The sequence below is a fragment of the Phoenix dactylifera genome, chromosome 14 (genome assembly GCF_009389715.1).
Source record: "Phoenix dactylifera cultivar Barhee BC4 chromosome 14, palm_55x_up_171113_PBpolish2nd_filt_p, whole genome shotgun sequence".
In the NCBI taxonomy this organism is placed as follows: domain Eukaryota; kingdom Viridiplantae; phylum Streptophyta; class Magnoliopsida; order Arecales; family Arecaceae; genus Phoenix; species Phoenix dactylifera.
In genome coordinates, this window is record NC_052405.1 from 8,608,219 (window position 1) to 8,630,752 (window position 22,534).

The 22,534-nt window shown below is 53.9% G+C and overlaps 1 protein-coding gene across 1 annotated transcript; it reads right to left on the reverse strand.

Moving 5' to 3' along the window:
* Positions 1 to 445: 445 nt before the first annotated feature.
* On the reverse strand, positions 446 to 4,579 carry LOC103704833 (multiple organellar RNA editing factor 1, mitochondrial-like). The gene is made up of 5 exons (XM_008788295.4): positions 4,067 to 4,579; positions 2,684 to 2,781; positions 2,546 to 2,611; positions 1,663 to 2,330; positions 446 to 759 (listed from the first exon to the last, which is right to left on the reverse strand). Exons 1-5 carry the CDS (start codon positions 4,447 to 4,449, stop codon positions 709 to 711), a joined length of 1,266 nt encoding a protein of 421 aa, XP_008786517.2. The 5' UTR covers positions 4,450 to 4,579; the 3' UTR covers positions 446 to 708.
* Positions 4,580 to 22,534: the final 17,955 nt, after the last annotated feature.

A 22,534-nucleotide genomic window follows, 5' to 3' on the forward strand; every position in this document is an offset into this window, starting at 1 on the left:
GTATACCTCATACCATCCGATTCGAGCCAGTATAGCATACCATGTCCATCATGGTTTAAGCACAACTCAATCCACATCTAGATTGCATTGTTGGGCAAGTAATTCACGGACACTTTAGATCTGCTTTACTACTAAGTGGCTCGTTCAATTAGAGTACAGATAAAGCCTGAACCATGATTCGGGGGTCAGTTAATACACAAGCCTGCACAACTCTATCTCGCACGATAGTCCACTCAGAAAGAGACAAGTCATGAGAATGGGTTTAGGCTTGGCTGGTCCAGGTAGTTCATGGCCGAGCTAGAAGATAAGCCAGCATCGGTTTAAGCTCCAAGTGAACTTGCACACCTTCTAAACAACCAACTCAAGTCCCATCTTATGGTCTGCACAATACTGTCACGTTAAGAATAGAGCTGGATGGCTCACAAAATAGCGGCAACTCAAAACAGAAATCAAATAACTGCGTTAGGGATTACTCATCTTCACTCAAGGAACTAATTCTTTAGTCCCATAAAGCTCATCAGCAGAAACAAAACGTCAAATTTATCACAGTGCTAACCAAAGAAAAACCAGACACAGCTAACAGATTCATATGAGCTCCACTAACAGTTTGCGTCAAAATGGCCATACATTAGCTAGAATGAGCACCCTTAACACAAATTTACAGCGAACTGAGAGCTGCTATGCATCTTCAGGGAGCAATTATGTATTTCATCTGCTTGAATTCCAACTCGTTTCGACACCGGTATGTGAAGGCTGCCCCTGTGTCACGTAATAATGGAATGTTATTTCAAATAAATGAATTTTGGAATTAATCATTTCAACAGAACCCCAGTCATAGTTTGCAGCCATAGATCCAGCATAAGCAATAAAACAAACCAAATATATCAGCCATAGACAATCATATCACATTATTAGACAGATCACAAACTTCTAGGTTAGCAATGAAAAGTTTTAGTATGTTGAAGTTGAGTGTTACCAAAGCTATATTGTTTGACCACCCTGTATAACCGAGAAATATCAGGGTCATTTCACAAGAATCTCTCAAAACTGCAGCCACAGATCCACAAGAACCATTTACTTCGGCAGCATGTTAGATTTACAACAAAAAGAAATATTCACAAGTTATAGCATTGGAAGTATAATTAAGCGTGAAAAAAAAGGGATCTATAATCCTATTTTTCTCATAGACAAATTCACAATTCAGCAACATTGTAGCAACTGCAAGCAAAAAATTCATAATCCACACAGTGAATATATTTACAATAGATAGATTCATGCCTACAAGCAATATTGTAGCAGTCCAAAGACAGTATAAAATTTTAGGGCTCTTCTGTGGGGATCTAAGGAATTTCCAATAACTATATGTAATTTAAGCTTTACTGCATCAGTGTATCAGTTCTTTAGCATTCCATATAAAAGCCCATTTAAAACCACATTTCCCAGTCTCATAAGCAATATCCATCATTTACGCAAATGCAGCATGACCTGGTACCTTAAAAATTCGTAAATATATACCAATTCAAAATATGGCATCTTATGTATATCATCAATCTTTAGAACAGTGCAACTTAAAATCTTAAGGTTGGCAAATGAATCATATCAGCATGGCACGCAAGCCACAAAAAAACAAGATTTTTCAACAAGTTTAAATGGATATTATACCTGCCATGACTGAGGTTGTCCTTCTACAGAACCAGAGTGGCTCTGCCCATAACTGGAACCTGGTCCTTGCCTATGATCTGCCCCATATCCAGGTCCTGATCCTTGTCCGTTATCTGTGCCATAACCTTGTCCACTGTAACCAGGACCCGACCCCTGTTTGTAATCTCCACTGTAACCAGGGCCTGGATTTTGCCCATAATTTCCAAAACCAGGGGAGCCACCATATCTATAATCTCTTCCCTGTCCTTGTGGGAAGTTCCTCTGCCCTGGAGGGCCAAAATTACCTCCATATCCTTGGTTAAAATCTCTTTGATACGAAGGCATGGGATCTCTCCGTTCTCCCTGGTAACCATCTCTTACCCCAGCCGATGCATAATCTCTTCGTTCACCTTGCCCAAATTCCCTTCTCTCTCCAGGAGGAAAATCTCTACCTCCAGGTGGACCATAGCCCCTTCCATCTTGTCCACCCTGGCTATAGGTCTGCTGTGGAGCATAATTTCTTCCATCTCCTTGAACATAACCCTGGTTCCCAGGTGGCAGGTTTCCTTGTGGTGGTGGCCTGTTATAATTAGGCCGGTCATACCTGTTTTGGTTTCTCGGTCTTCCTTGCCTGCCATATTGAATTGGAGGAGGTCTTGGAGTGATAACACCATTTTCATATTTGTCTCCTGAAATTTTTCAAGACAAAAGGGAAATGAACATATAATCAACATATAAATGCTACCAAACTGTCTCATCAATTAAATGTTCTGGCTCACTGAATAAAAATCTACCAACTTCGAATCAAACATTATACATGTTTGACCCATAGTCCACCATATGAGAGGACTCATCAGAATTTGCAAACATGAATAATAAAAATAAAAAATGGAAAGTAGCAAACCTCCATACTCCTTGTTTACTGGATCAATATATGAGTCAGGCAAAATGAAGACAACTCCAGGCAAACCTGATTACAATGATGTAAGTTGTAAGCATTTGAATCCTGAATTCAAGCTTCCCATGAGATGACAGGACTCACCTCGAAATTTTTCAGACATTTCTTCAGTCATTACAGCTTGAAAACCAGTGTAGGTTGTGGTGCTGAGAGCATACATTCTTTTCTTTGCCTCCTCCACACTGCAAACATCAAGAATGGATTAACACTTTCTGAATATCCATGTCCATTATATGATAACCAAAAATATAGTTGAGGTCAGAAGGTAAAACATCAAAGAAGATGCAGCAACAAGAAACAAATCATGTTCTAAAAAAGAGTTATTTCTAAAGTATAAGAGCATTGGATCAAATCATGATGTAAAACAAAGCACTGCTGCTTAAAAATTAATATGCATCTTAATTTATTTTTAAAAAATCGCCAAATACCAAAATCAATTAGTATATTAGCGTACCATATAAATTATACTGGAAGCACACAAAAAAAAAAGATTTCCACTGCTGCATAATCATGAAGTGTAATACATATGAGAGCCCAATCAAAATGACTGCTATAACCATTATAGAACTGATATTGTATTCCTTCATTTCACATAAAACTAGTTTCAAGCTATCCACAATTAATCAGCAAGAAATTTTTATTTACCTTGACTGAGAATATTAAATATCTCCATCCACAATAAAGACTTACAGAACCATGTAGGTCATTTTACATTTTCAACTGAATCAGAAATTAGGTTCTAATTTTGCATTAGTAAGATTTCAAGAATAAATCTGCAGACAAACTAAATTATGGCCTGTTTGGGTATAGTTTTTGTTTTTGTGTTTCTGTTACTCTACAAATTAGTAAAATACCATGTGGAGATTGACGTTAAAGATCATAAAATTTCTGCTATTCCTTCCTGACTTTCTCTATTTTTGAAAACAATGCATCTTTGCTACCACAAGCTAAAAAGAGTTTACAAACAACTTAAAAAACAAAAGAGATTCATCATACATGTTGTGTTCAATATAGTTTATTTTTCTTCTTCGATTTTTCAAACAGAAACAGAAAATTGAAGCAATACCAGACAGATTATTGCATAACACATCAAACATTCATAGCCAAAAAGATACATAAAACCCACACCACTAGTTAGGCTCAAAATGGTGGCTGATACTAAACAGCAACAGGAACTACTATAACTCAGAGGGGAAATATCAAACATTCCAATCCATAACACAGCATCCCACTGGTATACTCCATGTGATAAATGCAAATATGTATTCAAATTCGACAATCTATCCCATCATTCATATGCGAACCATCGAAACCCTACCAACCAAATTCCAATAATAAGAAACCTACCAAATCCAATTTAGGTGGAAAAGTTTCCATTTTAACCAGCAAATTTGTTTGCTTAGTTCCCTAGCAGAACGAACAAACCAAAATCACTTCATAAAATCCAGAAGAAGAATTAAGGCTTACCTCCCGACCACCTTGGCGAGGGTCTGGATGTAGGTCTCGATCATCTCCTCGCGGGTGGGAGCGGGGTCCTTGGGGAAGTCCATCGTGATGAGCCAATGGTTGTAGTCGCAGCCCTCGAACAAAATCTCGTCCGGCGATATCTTCCTCTCCTCGCCGCCGCCGTCCACCCGGCGATCGGAGAGAATCGCCGACGACCGGAACGAGAGAGACTGGATGCGATAATGGGGCCGAATGCTAGGGTTTCCGAGGAGCGCCGGGGCGGCGCGGGGCTGCGAGACAGGGAGAGGAGGGGAAGAAGAAGAGGCGATCGAGGAGAAGGGACGATTTTTGAGGAGGGAGGAGGATAGAGCAAGGGCTCGGCGGAAGCGGAGAGAGAGCGCCATGGCCTGCGGTTTAGGGTTTCAGAGAGCTACTAGGGTTTTAGAGGGGAGAAGGATGGGGGGAACAAGCGCTCGCGTATTATAGAACCCAAGTCTTGGCAATCCGCATACATGATCGCGTTCACTTCACGTGATGAACGGAATAGATGAGAATACGAGCTCCAGCGTATCTGAGACTTAAACAAGGCAAAGAGCTAATGATAATTCGCGAATCCCAACGTTCGTTCATTACTAACTTGTGGAGGAGGTATTTTTGAATCTTTTTTATTTCAAATAAATAGTTTATATTTTTTATTTTATTTAACTTATTTTTATTATTTTTTTAAAAAATAATATATATATATATATATAATAAATTTATATTTTTATTACAATTATTAATATCGTCGTCACCACCATTGAGAGCATCGTTGCCACCCCATTTCCATCTTTACTACCACTAATATATCAAGTATGTCACCCTCTTTATTGCCATTATCACTGCCTCTTTACCACACCACCACTACCATTGTAGTCATCTTTGCCGCCGTTATGATCGTCTTAATGCCACTACTATTATATTTATATTTCAAAAATAATTAACTATGTAAAATATATTTATATTTTAAAAAATATAAAAATAGAAATATAGTTTTTGTTTTTTTTAATTTTTGAATGTAGTTCGGGGAATGTTTAAAGTTAGGTAGTCCTTGTTGGATTGCAACTTAAGTTGCAATAATTGTTTTCAAGGAAACTCACTACTAGTGTTAAAAAGAAAAAAAATTACTATAAATATAAACACCAAACATTAGTATTATGGATAGCACCTTACTTAATCTTACTCTTTACACGATGACCGGAGATTTTTTATCTTATTATCTATTTACCAAAGAGGCTCACTTACCAGAATTCTTGCTCCTTGCTCATATTCATATGATAGATATTCCATCAAACATCTGAGAGTCGAAACACTAGATGTACATGAAAATGAGGGTGTTCTAGATGAAGAGATTGATATTGAAACCACCAATGGAGAGGACATGGGTATGGAATTGGATGTTCGTAAGGAGAGAGTGAAAGATATAGCTCTTGAGAATGGTGGAGAAGGTGAAGAAGAGTGGCTAAAGGCAACATACAGTGGCCTTGGGTGGTGGTAGAGGAAGAGTAGGTGAAATGGAGGATAGGAAAATGGATGAAAAATTTTTCTTTTTTTAATTAAGATACTTACTTAAGAGGCTGCAACTTGTTCTATAGCTATTTGACTATAAATTGACCAGCTACATAATAGCTTTAAATTGTGGCCTAATAAGTAACTCAACTTACCACTTAATTTGAGTTGTAGGTATCCGTATGATCGAACCGGACTTGAGCTACATGCAACTTCCCTTGAAGGACTCGAAATTGCCACTAAAGTGAAAGTGATGCCGAAATTTAAATTCTACACGAGGTTTCCAAGCTAGATGTCAACATAATTAACTCCATGTAAAATAAAAATATTGCAAATAAGTTTCTAGCTAAAAAGTTGAAAAATATAACCCAAGGAGCATGTACGATCAGTGCACCTCACATGTAGTTCATTTTCTGAAGCGGAATACATATAAGAGATGAGATTTATTGCAACGCTCCGTACCGTACCAAAAGCACAATCTCACGTGGAAGTAAGCGGCCGATTGCATGCTATCTTCAAAAGAAAATAAATATCTAAGTCAAAAAAACTTATTATTATTAGTATTATTATTAAAATTATTATTTGTATAAATATTAGTAATATTATTAGTATTATTAGTATTATTACTATATTACTATTATTAGTATTATTGCTTGTTATGGGGGAATTGAGCCGCCATGCCCCACGTGATCGGCACGCGTATCCAGGAAAGCTACAGCTGCCCTATGATCCAGCACTCCGACCCCGAGTCGGACCTCCTCGGCTCCGCAGCCCGACCCCGGGTCGGCTGCCCTATGATCCAGCACTCCGACCCCGAGTCGGACCTCCTCGGCTCCGCAGCCCGACTCCGGGTCGGCTGCCCTATGATCCAGCACTCCGACCCCGAGTCGGACCTCCTCGGCTCCGCAGCCCGACCCCGGGTCGGCTGCCCTATGATCCAGCATTCCGACCCCGAATCGGAGATCTTTTGATAACGACAGGCTATTCTCCAGAGGCACGCCGCGGCCTCCTGCTCCACTACTCCCTGCAACGGCTGTACCCGATGCTGCCCACGATCTCCTGTATCGACCGTACAAAGCGGAGCTCCACTACGCCCTGCCATGACCGTACCCGGCGCTGCTCCACGACGCCCCGTAACGGCCATGTCAGTGGCCATTCTATCGTGCCCCACGACGACAAACCCCCCTGAGAGACCTCCCAGCCAGGCATATATGCGGCTGGGGGAAGAAGGGGGGGGGGTAAGCAATACCTCCCAGAGCACTCTCTCCCACTTGTGATTATCATCTCTCCTCCTCCAATCTCCTCTGACTTGACCGTCGGAGGGCCATCACCACCCTGGTGGTGGTGCAAGGCTTGTTTGCAGGTTCCTTGGCGGAAGGTGGAGCGCAACCAGCACCAACCAAGACAACTCAGGCGGAACCCCGTTCACACCGTCGTGTCAATCGTTCTCGGTTTGGACCACCAGCAACGGTTGGCGCTAGAGGAAGGGACGAATCTCAGAACGATCGTAATGGCACGGCGAGGTGGTCGCGGAGCTTCCAATGCTTCCGGTCGCGGAGCCTCTCGCGCCTCTGGCCGGGAGGCTGCTGCGTCCCCAACACACTCTCAGCAGCATTCCACCGCTTCTCCTCCCATTCAGACGGTCGAACCTGCTCAGTTCGACCAGCTAGCCCAGCAGGTTCGCACCCTCGCGGAGGCAGTGCAGAATCTGCAGGGTGTGATCTCTCGGGTGCCGCAGCGGGCTCAGGAGCCGCTGCTCCCCGAGCACTCGCCTCTTCCTCACAACCCGCGCTCCTTCCTCTCCCATGGAGAGGAGCGCCGGCGCGGGGAGGATTCTCGAGTGCGGTCCATTCTGCCAGGACCTTCTCATCGGAGCTGCGCGGGGTACGAGAGGCGGACCCGGGAGCGTTCTCAGACACCCCAGTCCTCGAGGGGCCCGCACTCCAGTCGGTCCCCCTCGCGCCGCTCCTTGTCTCCCACCCACCGGTCGCGCTCCCTGGACCGGCGGGTGGACGATCTCCACAGACAGCTCCAGGTCCTGAAGGGCCACTCCAAAGATCCCTTCGCCGACTTGGAAATCTCCTCCCAGCCGGCGCTTGCCTCAAGGATCCTGCGAACCCTAAACCCGCCGGGGTTCAAAATGCCGGCGATCGAACCCTACGACGGGGCGGCGGACCCACGGGACCACGTGGAGAGTTTCAGGACTCTTATGCTCCTCCATGGAGCATCGGATCCTCTCCTCTGCAAGGCCTTCCCGGCGACCCTCCGCGGCCCGGCAAGGGCGTGGTTCGCCGGCCTGGAGGCTAATTCCATCCAGTCCTTCCACCAGTTCACCCGTCTCTTCATCAGCCATTTCGCCGTCAGTAGCCGGCGAAGACTGGTCTCCGACTCCCTCTTCGATGTCCGGCAGAACGAGGGAGAGAGCCTGCGGGATTATCTCACCCGCTTCAACAAGGCAACACTGGAGGTCCGGAATTTGAGCCAGGAGGTGGCTCTCTCAGCCCTGAAGCGAGGCTTCCGGAAGGGCAGACTCACCTTCTCCCTGGACAAACGTCTGCCGCGGAGCTTCCCGGAGCTGTTGTCTCGGGCAAACCAGTATGCAGACGCCGAGGAGGCAGCCTCCCACCGGAACAAGGAGGCCGCCGAAGCCCCTCTAAAGCCCGGGAAGAAAAGGCGAAAAGAGGCACCCCAGAGGAGGAGCCCGACGCCTCAACGCCGGCGCAGAAGCCCGTCACCAGCAAGGAACCACGGCGCCACACGCCCTCGTTCTCCGCACCGACGCTTCAACCGGTACACCCCACTCCTGGCCCCCCGGGCCCAGATCCTCATGGAGGTCAAGGGGCGGGAGGACCTCCCGGTTCCGAGGCAGATGAAGAAGATCCCTGGGAGGAAGCCTTCTCGGGCGTACTGTGAGTACCACCGAGACCACGGCCACGATACCGAAGACTGCTTCCAGCTTCGGGACGAGATCGAGGCTCTCATTCGCCGAGGACGTCTCGGTCGATATGTAAACGACCGACGTCCCCCCGCAGACCCGCGTCCAGCCGACCCGGCCCCTCAGGAGCCTCGGGAGCAGAATCGACCCGTTGCGGGAGTGATCCACACCATCACTGGGGGCTGCTCTCGGCCCGTGAGGAACGCAGGGGGCTCGGCGGAAGTATCAGGAGTGGCCGTCGCGAAGAGGCAGCGGGTCGGAAATGTAATCACTTTTTGTGATGAAGATGTAAAGGGGGTTCAGACTCCCCACGATGACGCCATGGTGATCTCTCTCACTATGGCGGACTATGATGTAAGGCGTGTTCTTGTGGATAGTGGAAGCTCAGCTGATATTTTGTATTACGAGGCCTTCCAAAAGATGGGCTTTTCCCGACAATTGTTGCACAAAACATCCACCCCCCTCATAGGATTCACTGGAGACGCTATCTCGGCCGAAGGTGTTATCGAGCTGCCTGTGACTGCGGGCATTGCACCCGCAGAAGCCACGGTGCGGCTCGGGTTCTTGGTCGTCCGTGTCCCCTCGGCCTACAACGCTATCCTCGGACGACCCGGACTGAACGCCCTTCGCGCGGTGGTTTCTACCTACCATTTGCTCATGCGGTTCCCCACAGCGGCCGGGATTGGAGAGGTCCGAGGTGACCAGCCGACCGCACGGCAGTGTTTCCTAGCAACTCTCAAAGGGAAGAAGCCCATTGAGGCCCTAAGCGTCGAGTCACTTGACGCCAGAGACGAAGTGGCCTTGCGGCACGGGGAGCCGGCCGAGGGCGTAATCGAAGTTCCCCTCGAAGAAGGCCGCCCGGACCGCACGGTCCGGGTCGGTGCCAATCTCGACTTGGAAGCTCGGCTCCGGTTAGTGGAATTCCTCCGAGCCAATGCAGATGTATTTGCCTGGTCGGCGGCCGATGTACCTGGGATCGACCCGGAGGTCGTTTCTCACGCCCTCAACGTCGACCCGACCCACCGACCGGTAAAGCAAAAGAAGAGACACTGTGCCCCGGATCGGATCCGGGTGGTCGACCAGGAGGTAGACAAACTCTTGGAGGCAGGTTTCATAAGAGAGGTGAGCTACCCCGAGTGGCTGGCAAACGTCGTACTTGTCCGGAAGGCGAGCGGGAAGTGGAGGATGTGCGTCGACTACACCGACCTGAACAAGGCGTGCCCCAAGGATAGCTTTCCGCTTCCACGGATAGACCAACTGGTCGACGCGACTTCCGGATATCAGCTACTGTCTTTTATGGACGCCTTCTCCGGCTACAACCAAATAATGATGGCTCCACAGGACGAGGAGAAAACTGCCTTCATAACAGACCGGGGGCTGTACTGTTACAAGGTAATGCCCTTCGGTCTGAAGAACGCTGGCGCCACTTACCAGCGCCTCGTCAATAAAATCTTCAAGGAGCAGATCGGCCGGAATATGGAGGTGTACGTGGACGATATGCTGGTAAAAAGCCGCCATGCAGACCAGCACATTGCAGATCTGGAGGAGACTTTCACCACCTTGCGAAAGTTTCGCATGAAGCTAAACCCAGCGAAGTGCGCTTTTGGTGCTTCGGCCGGGAGGTTCCTCGGTTTCATTGTCAACCAGCGCGGGATCGAGGCCAACCCGGACAAGATCAAAGCCATCCAAGATATGTCCCCTCCGACCAAAGTGAAGGAGGTTCAGGAGCTCGCTGGAAGGGTCGCCGCGCTCGGACGATTTGTGGCAAAGTCGGCCGAACGCTGCCAACCATTCTTCAAGGTGTTGAAGCGCCCAAAAGACTTCCTCTGGACGGCCGAATGCCATGCGGCGTTCGACCAGCTCAAGGAGTACATGGCGTCTCCTCCCCTGCTGTCCAAGCCGCAAGAGGGGGAGATGCTCTACCTTTACCTGGCGGTCTCCCCAACCGCAGTCAGCGCAGTACTGGTTCGGGAAGAGGCAAGACTTCAGAAGCCTGTATACTACATCAGCCGAGTCCTCCGGGATGCCGAGACGCGGTACACGAAGGCTGAGAAAATCGCCTTCGCGCTGCTGACTGCGACCAGGAGGCTTCGCCCCTATTTCCAGGCTCATTCTGTCACCCTTTTGACCGATCAACCACTGCGGCAGATTCTCAGCAATCCAGAGAATGCGGGACGGCTGGTGAAGTGGGCAGTAGAACTTGGTGAGTTCGACATCCGCTACCAGCCCCGACCAGCCATCAAGGCCCAGGTACTCGCGGACTTTCTCGCTGAGTGCACTGTGCAGGAGGCGGAACCTAAGCCGCCGGAGACACCCAGCCTCGATCTCCCGATCTGGACGCTCCACATTGACGGGTCGTCGAACCCTGAAGGTGGAGGGGCTGGGCTGGTCCTCACCAATCCCGATGGAGTGATAGCCGAGTATGCCTTGAGGTTCGGATTTCCAGTGACCAACAATGAGGCGGAGTACGAGGCCCTAGTCGCGGGACTCAAACTCGCCAAGGAGCTCGGCATCCGGCGTCTGAAAGTCTTCACCGACTCCCAGCTGGTGGTCGGGCAGGTTCGAGGGGAGTTCGAGGCGCGGAGCCCGACCATGCAGAGCTACGTCCGGAAGGTGCAAACACTCATTCCCGACCTCGGCAGTGTTGACATTCAGCAGGTCCCGAGGAGCGAAAATGCCAGGGCCGACAGGTTGTCCCGCCTAGTGGACGCAGACGCGCACAACTTGTCGAGGGCAATCTACCTGGAGACCCTGGATGCCCCGAGCATTGACGGGGCTGGAGCGGTGATGGCAATTGATCCGGAGCCGTCTTGGATGGACCCGCTCGTCGCCTACCTCGCCGAAGGAATCCTCCCTGAAGACGAAGATCAGGCCCGGCGGCTTGTAAAGAAGTCCGCCCACTACGTACTTTATGAAGGGAGGCTGTATCGGACCTCGTTTACCGCCCCCCTCTTAAGGTGCCTCCGCCCCGCGGAAGCGGCCTACGCCCTCGGCGAAGTCCACGAAGGCATCTGCGGATCGCACTTGGGGGCTAGGTCCTTGGCGCATAAGATCATGAGGCAAGGCTACTATTGGCCGACCTTGATGGAGGACTCGAAGGACCACGTGCGGAAATGCGACGCCTGCCAGCGCCACGCCAACGTCCAGAGAGTCCCCTCTGTCCCCTTGGCGCCAATCACCGCGCCCTGGCCCTTCGCACAATGGGGAATGGATATCCTCGGACCATTCCCCGTCGCTTCGGCCCAGCGGAAATTTTTGATTGTCGCCATCGACTACTTCACCAAGTGGGTGGAGGCAGAGCCACTGGCCACCATCACGGAGGCACAAGTCCGGAAGTTCGTGAAGAAGAACATCATTGTCCGATTTGGAGTACCTCGGGTCCTCATCTCGGATAACGGTCGACAGTTTGATAACAAGCACTTCCGGGACTTCTGCGAGGAATTTGGGATCGAGCATCGGTTCACATCCGTGTCGCATCCCCAAACCAACGGCGAGGCCGAGGTCACAAATCGGACAATCCTCCAAGGTATCAAAGCGCGGATCGGCCGGACGGGGCAAGCTTGGGTCGAGGAACTCGAGAATGTCCTTTGGGCGTATCGGACCACACAACGGACTCCTACTGGAGAGACGCCTTTCAGCCTAACCTATGGCACGGAAGCCGTTGCCCCCGTGGAGCTCGGACTCCCCTCGCCTCGGGTGGCCGCGCACCGACCCGAGGCCAATTCAGAGCAACTCCGAGGGAACTTGGATCTCTTGGAAGAGGCAAGGGAAATGGCTCAGGTACGGATGGCAATGTATCAGCAGAGGGTGGCCCGGTATTACAACTCCAAAGTCCGACCGAAGCTTTTCAGAATTGGAGATCTGGTGCTGAGGCGAGCTAAGGCATCTCAACCTACGGAAGGTGGGAAGCTAGCGCCAAATTGGGAAGGCCCGTATAAAGTTCGTTGGGTAAACCGACCTGGCTCCTACCAGTTGGAAGCCCTAGATGGCCGAGAAATTCCAAGGGGCTGGAATTCCGCTAACCTGCGGATGTATTACCAGTAGAACAACAAGGCCAGAAAGACAATTTAAAAAGGTGCAATACTTTTCATTTCAATAATTTCTGGTTACAGTGGCGTGCTCGTGTGATTACAAGGAATTCCCAGAGGGGAATTAGGGAGTAAAGAAAGTAAAGAAGAGGTGGGGACCCAAACCCTCAACCCAGGGCGGCTGCAGTCCCACCAGAAGTGGGTGCTTCTAACCGGAGGCGCCATCCAGCACCTCACCAAAAAGAGGAGGAGCCGCCGCAGAAGAAGCTCCCGCTGCCCCCAGGGGAACGCCGCCTCCAAAGGATATTCCCATCTTCCCCAGTGGTAGGGAAGAGAAGGGATTCGAGGGGGAAGAGTATATGGAGGCGCGGTCCCGGATTGAGCGTCCGGCGCAGAGCTCAACCGGGAGGCTGAACTTCAAGGAGGGGAGATGTGATCCCGGATGAAACGCCTAGAGCGGAGTTCCGCCGGGGAGACCCTCCTTGTTGATCCCAGATGAAACGGCTAGTTGGCTGAAGTTGTAAGGGGAGCGCCTCCCCTTTCCTTCGACAGGAGTCTCTCAGTCATATGCCAAGGAGGAGGTCCGCGATCCATGGCAACCTGCAGCTCCGGCTTAGCAAATTCCATCGTACCTGCACCTGTATTTATAGCCAAGCTGCGGCCCCCTGGTAGTTCCGATACGGGTGGTTCCAATAAATGCAGGCGCACTGAATCCGGAGCCGTTCCGGCTCCCGAGGCGTATCTCCCCGCGATTTCCTAAGCGTCATTCTCCTTAAATCGCATTCTTTGTGCAGGACGATCCGGGTGACGTATACCCCTAGGTCCACGTGTCTCCGCTCGCGCCCAGGCCGCATCCTCCTCGAAGAACCCGCGTATCGCGGCCGCTCAACTAACACTCCTCACCAGCAGCAACTGGCGATCCGATTTCCCAGGTAACGCATTAATTAGCGTTTAATACCCTTCTCGTGTTCCCCCCAGGCAACGCTTGGAGGAGAGGAGAAACACGGTCGCGGCTGGGCACAGAGAAACCCCGATGGGCGGCGAGCGACAAGTGGCCGACCAACGAGTGGAATCTCCCGAGGCTCGGCCCTCGGATGCCTGGCTAACCCGATGATCATCCCGGGAGCAGACTAGCCGGAAGCCCCGACCGGTCGCCTCGGCTTGCGCCAGCCTAGGCCGACCAACGAGTGGAATCTCCCGAGGCTCGGCCCTCGGATGCCTGGCTAACCCGATGATCATCCCGGGAGCAGACTAGCCGGAAGCCCCGACCGGTCGCCTCGGCTTGCGCCAGCCTAGGCCGACCAACGAGTGGAATTTCCCTGAGGCTTGACAACCCTCAGATGCCTGGCTAACCCGATGATCATCCCGGGAGCAGACTAGCCGGAAGCCCCGACCGGTCGCTTCGGCTTGCGCCAGCCTTGGCCGACCAACGAGTGGAATTTCCCTGAGGCTTGACAACCCTCAGATGCCTGGCTAACCCGATGATCATCCCGGGAGCAGACTAGCCGGAAGCCCCGACCGGTCGCCTCGGCTTGCGCCAGCCTAGGCCGACCAACGAGTGGAATCTCCCGAGGCTCGGCCCTCGGATGCCTGGCTAACCCGATGATCATCCCGGGAGCAGACTAGCCGGAAGCCCCGACCGGTCGCCTCGGCTTGCGCCAGCCTAGGCCGACCAACGAGTGGAATCTCCCGAGGCTCGGCCCTCGGATGCCTGGCTAACCCGATGATCATCCCGGGAGCAGACTAGCCGGAAGCCCCGACCGGTCGCCTCGCCTTGCGCCAGCCTTGGCCGACCAACGAGCGGAATTTTCCTGAGGCTTGACAACCCTCAGATGCCTGGCTAACCTGATGATCATCCCGGGAGCAGACTAGCCGGAAGCCCCGACCGGTCGCCTCGGCTTGCGCCAGCCTTGGCCGACCAACGAGCGGAATTTCCCTGAGGCTTGACAACCCTCAGATGCCTGGCTAACCCGATGATCATCCCGGGAGCAGACTAGCCGGAAGCCCCGACCGGTCGCCTCGGCTTGCGCCAGCCTTGGCCGACCAACGAGCGGAATTTCCCTGAGGCTTGACAACCCTCAGATGCCTGGCTAACCCGATGATCATCCCGGGAGCAGACTAGCCGGAAGCCCCGACCGGTCGCCTCGGCTTGCGCCAGCCTTGGCCGACCAACGAGCGGAATTTCCCTGAGGCTTGACAACCCTCAGATGCCTGGCTAACCCGATGATCATCCCGGGAGCAGACTAGCCGGAAGCCCCGACCGGTCGCCTCGGCTTGCGCCAGCCTTGGCCGACCAACGAGCGGAATTTCCCTGAGGCTTGACAACCCTCAGATGCCTGGCTAACCCGATGATCATCCCGGGAGCAGACTAGCCGGAAGCCCCGACCGGTCGCCTCGGCTTGCGCCAGCCTAGGCCGACCAACGAGCGGAATTTCCCTGAGGCTTGACAACCCTCAGATGCCTGGCTAACCCGATGATCATCCCGGGAGCAGACTAGCCGGAAGCCCCGACCGGTCGCCTCGGCTTGCGCCAGCCTTGGCCGACCAACGAGCGGAATTTTCCTGAGGCTTGACAACCCTCAGATGCCTGGCTAACCCGATGATCATCCCGGGAGCAGACTAGCCGGAAGCCCCGACCGGTCGCCTCGGCTTGCGCCAGCCTAGGCCGACCAACGAGTGGAATCTCCCGAGGCTCGGGCCTCGGATGCCTGGCTAACCCGATGATCATCCCGGGAGCAGACTAGCCGGAAGCCCCGACCGGTCGCTTCGGCTTGCGCCAGCCTTGGTCGACCAGCGAGCGGAAGAGTTTCCTGAGGCCTAACCCTCGGATGCCTGGCTTAGCGCCGGAAGAATTTCCTGAGGCCTAACCCTCGGATGCCTGGCTTAGCGCCGGAAGAGTTTCCTGAGGCCTAACCCTCGGATGCCTGGCCTAGCGCCGGAAGAGTTTCCTGAGGCCTAACCCTCGGATGCCTGGCTCAGCGCCGGAAGAGTTTCCTGAGGCCTAACCCTCGGATGCCTGGCTCAGCGCCGGAAGAGTTTCCTGAGGCCTAACCCTCGGATGCCTGGCTTAGCGCCGGAAGAATTTCCTGAGGCCTAACCCTCGGATGCCTGGCTTAGCGCCGGAAGAATTTCCTGAGGCCTAACCCTCGGATGCCTGGCTTAGCGCCGGAAGAATTTCCTGAGGCCTAACCCTCGGATGCCTGGCTTAGCGCCGGAAGAGTTTCCTGAGGCCTAACCCTCGGATGCCTGGCCTAGCGCCGGAAGAGTTTCCTGAGGCCTAACCCTCGGATGCCTGGCTCAGCGCCGGAAGAGTTTCCTGAGGCCTAACCCTCGGATGCCTGGCTCAGCGCCGGAAGAGTTTCCTGAGGCCTAACCCTCGGATGCCTGGCTTAGCGCCGGAAGAATTTCCTGAGGCCTAACCCTCGGATGCCTGGCTTAGCGCCGGAAGAATTTCCTGAGGCCTAACCCTCGGATGCCTGGCTTAGCGCCGGAAGAATTTCCTGAGGCCTAACCCTCGGATGCCTGGCTTAGCGCCGGAAAAGTTTCCTGAGGTTTAACCCTCGGATGCCTGGCCTAGCGCCGGAAGAACTTCGGGAATCGCATGCAAGCGACAGAGAACCTGGAAGACCGTCAGAGCACGCCACGAGTTCGGCACCAGTTGCGTCGGTGCCATTCCTAAACCCCGGAGCACCTGTAAGACTAGGTCTGAAGGGGGAAAGCGGAACCCGGCTTGGAGGATGCCCTCATTGATGGCGATCTTCCCTCGGGGAGGATGAGACATCCTCTCCTCAGGCCCTGGAAGCGTGACATTGCAGGCCTCGGGAAGGTGGTACCGAGCCACAAATCCGTCTAAGTCCTCGGCGACCAGTTTTGACTTGATGCTATCTGCTCCCACTTCGCCCATCCCTAATGGCCAATCTACGGTCAGGACGGGGTCAAGAAGGAGGGAAAGGCCGGAACGACTGGGGTGCACTAGTACAAAAAGAAAAAGTATGAAGAGCTCAAAGTAGAAGAGTGGGAAACTCACTTGAAGAGGAGGAAGAACGGCTCCGAGAGCGTCAAAGGAAAAGCAAGCGAACGTTTCGGCGGCAACAATGGTAGCGCAAAGGAGAAACTCGAAAATGTCCGTAAAGAAGAAGACGGATGGGGGAGGGCCCCCGATTAAATAGGCGAAAGGGCAAGTGACACCTCGATGACGCCAGAAGACGCCTGGCCGCCGAAGGGTCGCTCGCACCCCAAAGGCGAATCGACACCATTAAGGAAGGATGTCCGCCGAAATCCTCAGGTTGCCAGGTCAGCAGCAACCGCCATACGCCATAAAGAAGGCGGGAAGCTTGAAGCGCGCGCGCCTCTCCGAAGGATGGCGGCAATCTCGAAACATCACTCCCTTCACCTGTTCCCCTTCTGGTTCCAGGCTCGGAAGTGGGGGGCTACTGTTATGGGGGAATTGAGCCGCCATGCCCCACGTGATCGGCACGCGTATCCAGGAAAGCTACAGCTGCCCTATGATCCAGCACTCCGACCCCGAGTCGGACCTCCTCGGCTCCGCAGCCCGACCCCGGGTCGGCTGCCCTATGATCCAGCACTCCGACCCCGAGTCGGACCTCCTCGGCTCCGCAGCCCGACCCCGGGTCGGCTGCCCTATGATCCAGCACTCCGACCCCGAGTCGGACCTCCTCGGCTCCGCAGCCCGACCCCGGGTCGGCTGCCCTATGATCCAGCATTCCGACCCCGAATCGGAGATCTTTTGATAACGACAGGCTATTCTCCAGAGGCACGCCGCGGCCTCCTGCTCCACTACTCCCTGCAACGGCTGTACCCGATGCTGCCCACGATCTCCTGTATCGACCGTACAAAGCGGAGCTCCACTACGCCCTGCCATGACCGTACCCGGCGCTGCTCCACGACGCCCCGTAACGGCCATGTCAGTGGCCATTCTATCGTGCCCCACGACGACAAACCCCCCTGAGAGACCTCCCAGCCAGGCATATATGCGGCTGGGGGAAGAAGGGGGGGTAAGCAATACCTCCCAGAGCACTCTCTCCCACTTGTGATTATCATCTCTCCTCCTCCAATCTCCTCTGACTTGACCGTCGGAGGGCCATCACCACCCTGGTGGTGGTGCAAGGCTTGTTTGCAGGTTCCTTGGCGGAAGGTGGAGCGCAACCAGCACCAACCAAGACAACTCAGGCGGAACCCCGTTCACACCGTCGTGTCAATCGTTCTCGGTTTGGACCACCAGCAACATTGCTATTATTAGTATTATTACTATTATTACTATTATTAGTACTATTAGTATTTTTACTATTATTGCAATTATTACTATTATTGCTATTATTAGTATTATTACTATATTACTATTATTAGTATTATTACTATTATTATTACTATATTATTATTGTTATGGGGGAATTGAGCCGCCATGCCCCACGTGATCGGCACGCGTATCCAGGAAAGCTACAGCTGCCCTATGATCCAGCACTCCGACCCCGAGTCGGACCTCCTCGGCTCCGCAGCCCGACCCCGGGTCGGCTGCCCTATGATCCAGCACTCCGACCCCGAGTCGGACCTCCCCGGCTTCGCAGCCCGACCCCGGGTCGGCTGCCCTATGATCCAGCATTCCGACCCCGAGTCGGAGATCTTTTGATAACGACAGGCTATTCTCCAGAGGCACGCCGCGGCCTCCTGCTCCACTACTCCCTGCAACGGCTGTACCCGATGCTGCCCACGATCTCCTGTATCGACCGTACAAAGCGGAGCTCCACTACGCCCTGCCATGACCGTACCCGGCGCTGCTCCACGACGCCCCGTAACGGCCATGTCAGTGGCCATTCTATCGTGCCCCACGACGACAAACCCCCCTGAGAGACCTCCCAGCCAGGTATATATGCGGCTGGGGGGAGAAGGGGGGGGGTAAGCAATACCTCCCAGAGCACTCTCTCCCACTTGTGATTATCATCTCTCCTCCTCCAATCTCCTCTGACTTGACCGTCGGAGGGCCATCACCACCCTGGTGGTGGTGCAAGGCTTGTTTGCAGGTTCCTTGGCGGAAGGTGGAGCGCAACCAGCACCAACCAAGACAACTCAGGCGGAACCCCGTTCACACCGTCGTGTCAATCGTTCTCGGTTTGGACCACCAGCAACAGTTGGCGCTAGAGGAAGGGACGAATCTCAGAACGGTCGTAATGGCACGGCGAGGTGGTCGCGGAGCTTCAAATGCTTCCGGTCGCGGAGCCTCTCGCGCCTCTGGCCGGGAGGCTGCTGCGTCCCCAACACACTCTCAGCAGCATTCCACCGCTTCTCCTCCCATTCAGACGGTCGAACCTGCTCAGTTCGACCAGCTAGCCCAGCAGGTTCGCACCCTCGCGGAGGCAGTGCAGAATCTGCAGGGTGTGATCTCTCGGGTGCCGCAGCGGGCTCAGGAGCCGCTGCTCCCCGAGCACTCGCCTCTTCCTCACAACCCGCGCTCCTTCCTCTCCCATGGAGAGGAGCGCCGGCGCGGGGAGGATTCTCGAGTGCGGTCCATTCTGCCAGGACCTTCTCATCGGAGCTGCGCGGGGTACGAGAGGCGGACCCGGGCGCGTTCTCAGACACCCCAGTCCTCGAGGGGCCCGCACTCCAGTCGGTCCCCCTCGCGCCGCTCCTTGTCTCCCACCCACCGGTCGCGCTCCCTGGACCGGCGGGTGGACGATCTCCACAGACAGCTCCAGGTCCTGAAGGGCCACTCCAAAGATCCCTTCGCCGACTTGGAAATCTCCTCCCAGCCGGCGCTTGCCTCAAGGATCCTGCGAACCCTAAACCCGCCGGGGTTCAAAATGCCGGCGATCGAACCCTACGACGGGGCGGCGGACCCACGGGACCACGTGGAGAGTTTCAGGACTCTTATGCTCCTCCATGGAGCATCGGATCCTCTCCTCTGCAAGGCCTTCCCGGCGACCCTCCGCGGCCCGGCAAGGGCGTGGTTCGCCGGCCTGGAGGCTAATTCCATCCAGTCCTTCCACCAGTTCACCCGTCTCTTCATCAGCCATTTCGCCGTCAGTAGCCGGCGAAGACTGGTCTCCGACTCCCTCTTCGATGTCCGGCAGAACGAGGGAGAGAGCCTGCGGGATTATCTCACCCGCTTCAACAAGGCAACACTGGAGGTCCGGAATTTGAGCCAGGAGGTGGCTCTCTCAGCCCTGAAGCGAGGCTTCCGGAAGGGCAGACTCACCTTCTCCCTGGACAAACGTCTGCCGCGGAGCTTCCCGGAGCTGTTGTCTCGGGCAAACCAGTATGCAGACGCCGAGGAGGCAGCCTCCCACCGGAACAAGGAGGCCGCCGAAGCCCCTCTAAAGCCCGGGAAGAAAAGGCGAAAAGAGGCACCCCAGAGGAGGAGCCCGACGCCTCAACGCCGGCGCAGAAGCCCGTCACCAGCAAGGAACCACGGCGCCACACGCCCTCGTTCTCCGCACCGACGCTTCAACCGGTACACCCCACTCCTGGCCCCCCGGGCCCAGATCCTCATGGAGGTCAAGGGGCGGGAGGACCTCCCGGTCCCGAGGCAGATGAAGAAGATCCCTGGGAGGAAGCCTTCTCGGGCGTACTGTGAGTACCACCGAGACCACGGCCACGATACTGAAGACTGCTTCCAGCTTCGGGACGAGATCGAGGCTCTCATTCGCCGAGGACGTCTCGGTCGATATGTAAACGACCGACGTCCCCCCGCAGACCCGCGTCCAGCCGACCCGGCCCCTCAGGAGCCTCGGAAGCAGAATCGACCCGTTGCGGGAGTGATCCACACCATCACTGGGGGCTGCTCTCGGCCCGTGAGGAACGCAGGGGGCTCGGCGGAAGTATCAGGAGTGGCCGTCGCGAAGAGGCAGCGGGTCGGAAATGTAATCACTTTTTGTGATGAAGATGTAAAGGGGGTTCAGACTCCCCACGATGACGCCATGGTGATCTCTCTCACTATGGCGGACTATGATGTAAGGCGTGTTCTTGTGGATAGTGGAAGCTCAGCTGATATTTTGTATTACGAGGCCTTCCAAAAGATGGGCTTTTCCCGACAATTGTTGCACAAAACATCCACCCCCCTCATAGGATTCACTGGAGACGCTATCTCGGCCGAAGGTGTCATCGAGCTGCCTGTGACTGCGGGCATTGCACCCGCAGAAGCCACGGTGCGGCTCGGGTTCTTGGTCGTCCGTGTCCCCTCGGCCTACAACGCTATCCTCGGACGACCCGGACTGAACGCCCTTCGCGCGGTGGTTTCTACCTACCATTTGCTCATGCGGTTCCCCACAGCGGCCGGGATTGGAGAGGTCCGAGGTGACCAGCCGACCGCACGGCAGTGTTTCCTAGCAACTCTCAAAGGGAAGAAGCCCATGGAGGCCCTAAGCGTCGAGTCACTTGACGCCAGAGACGAAGTGGCCTTGCGGCACGGGGAGCCGGCCGAGGGCGTAATCGAAGTTCCCCTCGAAGAAGGCCGCCCGGACCGCACGGTCCGGGTCGGTGCCAACCTCGACTTGGAAGCTCGGCTCCGGTTAGTGGAATTCCTCCGAGCCAATGCAGATGTGTTTGCCTGGTCGGCGGCCGATGTACCTGGGATCGACCCGGAGGTCGTTTCTCACGCCCTCAACGTCGACCCGACCCACCGACCGGTAAAGCAAAAGAAGAGACACTGTGCCCCGGATCGGATCAGGGTGGTCGACCAGGAGGTAGACAAACTCTTGGAGGCAGGTTTCATAAGAGAGGTGAGCTACCCCGAGTGGCTGGCAAACGTCGTACTTGTCCGGAAGGCGAGCGGGAAGTGGAGGATGTGCGTCGACTACACCGACCTGAACAAGGCGTGCCCCAAGGATAGCTTTCCGCTTCCACGGATAGACCAACTGGTCGACGCGACTTCCGGATATCAGCTACTGTCTTTTATGGACGCCTTCTCCGGCTACAACCAAATAATGATGGCTCCACAGGACGAGGAGAAAACTGCCTTCATAACAGACCGGGGGCTGTACTGTTACAAGGTAATGCCCTTCGGTCTGAAGAACGCTGGCGCCACTTACCAGCGCCTCGTCAATAAAATCTTCAAGGAGCAGATCGGCCGGAATATGGAGGTGTACGTGGACGATATGCTGGTAAAAAGCCGCCATGCAGACCAGCACATTGCAGATCTGGAGGAGACTTTCACCACCTTGCGAAAGTTTCGCATGAAGCTAAACCCAGCGAAGTGCGCTTTTGGTGCTTCGGCCGGGAGGTTCCTCGGTTTCATTGTCAACCAGCGCGGGATCGAGGCCAACCCGGACAAGATCAAAGCCATCCAAGATATGTCCCCTCCGACCAAAGTGAAGGAGGTTCAGGAGCTCGCTGGAAGGGTCGCCGCGCTCGGACGATTTGTGGCAAAGTCGGCCGAACGCTGCCAACCATTCTTCAAGGTGTTGAAGCGCCCAAAAGACTTCCTCTGGACGGCCGAATGCCATACGGCGTTCGACCAGCTCAAGGAGTACATGGCGTCTCCTCCCCTGCTGTCCAAGCCGCAAGAGGGGGAGATGCTCTACCTTTACCTGGCGGTCTCCCCAACCGCAGTCAGCGCAGTACTGGTTCGGGAAGAGGCAAGACTTCAGAAGCCTGTATACTACATCAGCCGAGTCCTCCGGGATGCCGAGACGCGGTACACGAAGGCTGAGAAGATCGCCTTCGCGCTGCTGACTGCGACCAGGAGGCTTCGCCCCTATTTCCAGGCTCATTCTGTCACCCTTTTGACCGATCAACCACTGCGGCAGATTCTCAGCAATCCAGAGAATGCGGGACGGCTGGTGAAGTGGGCAGTAGAACTTGGTGAGTTCGACATCCGCTACCAGCCCCGACCAGCCATCAAGGCCCAGGTACTCGCGGACTTTCTCGCTGAGTGCACTGTGCAGGAGGCGGAACCTAAGCCGCCGGAGACACCCAGCCTCGATCTCCCGATCTGGACGCTCCACATTGACGGGTCGTCGAACCCTGA

Bases quoted from the DNA above. Each gene is read 5' to 3' on its own strand.
- LOC103704833 (XM_008788295.4), bottom strand. From the start codon at position 4,449: ATGGCGCTCTCTCTCCGCTTCCGCCGAGCCCTTGCTCTATCCTCCTCC. The intron at 2,331-2,545 runs GTTTGCTACTTT...GAAAAATTTCAG, and splicing joins AGTAAACAAGGAGTATGGAG to GAGACAAATATGAAAATGGT. The intron at 760-1,662 runs GTATAATATCCA...TACGTGACACAG, and splicing joins GACAACCTCAGTCATGGCAG to GGGCAGCCTTCACATACCGG.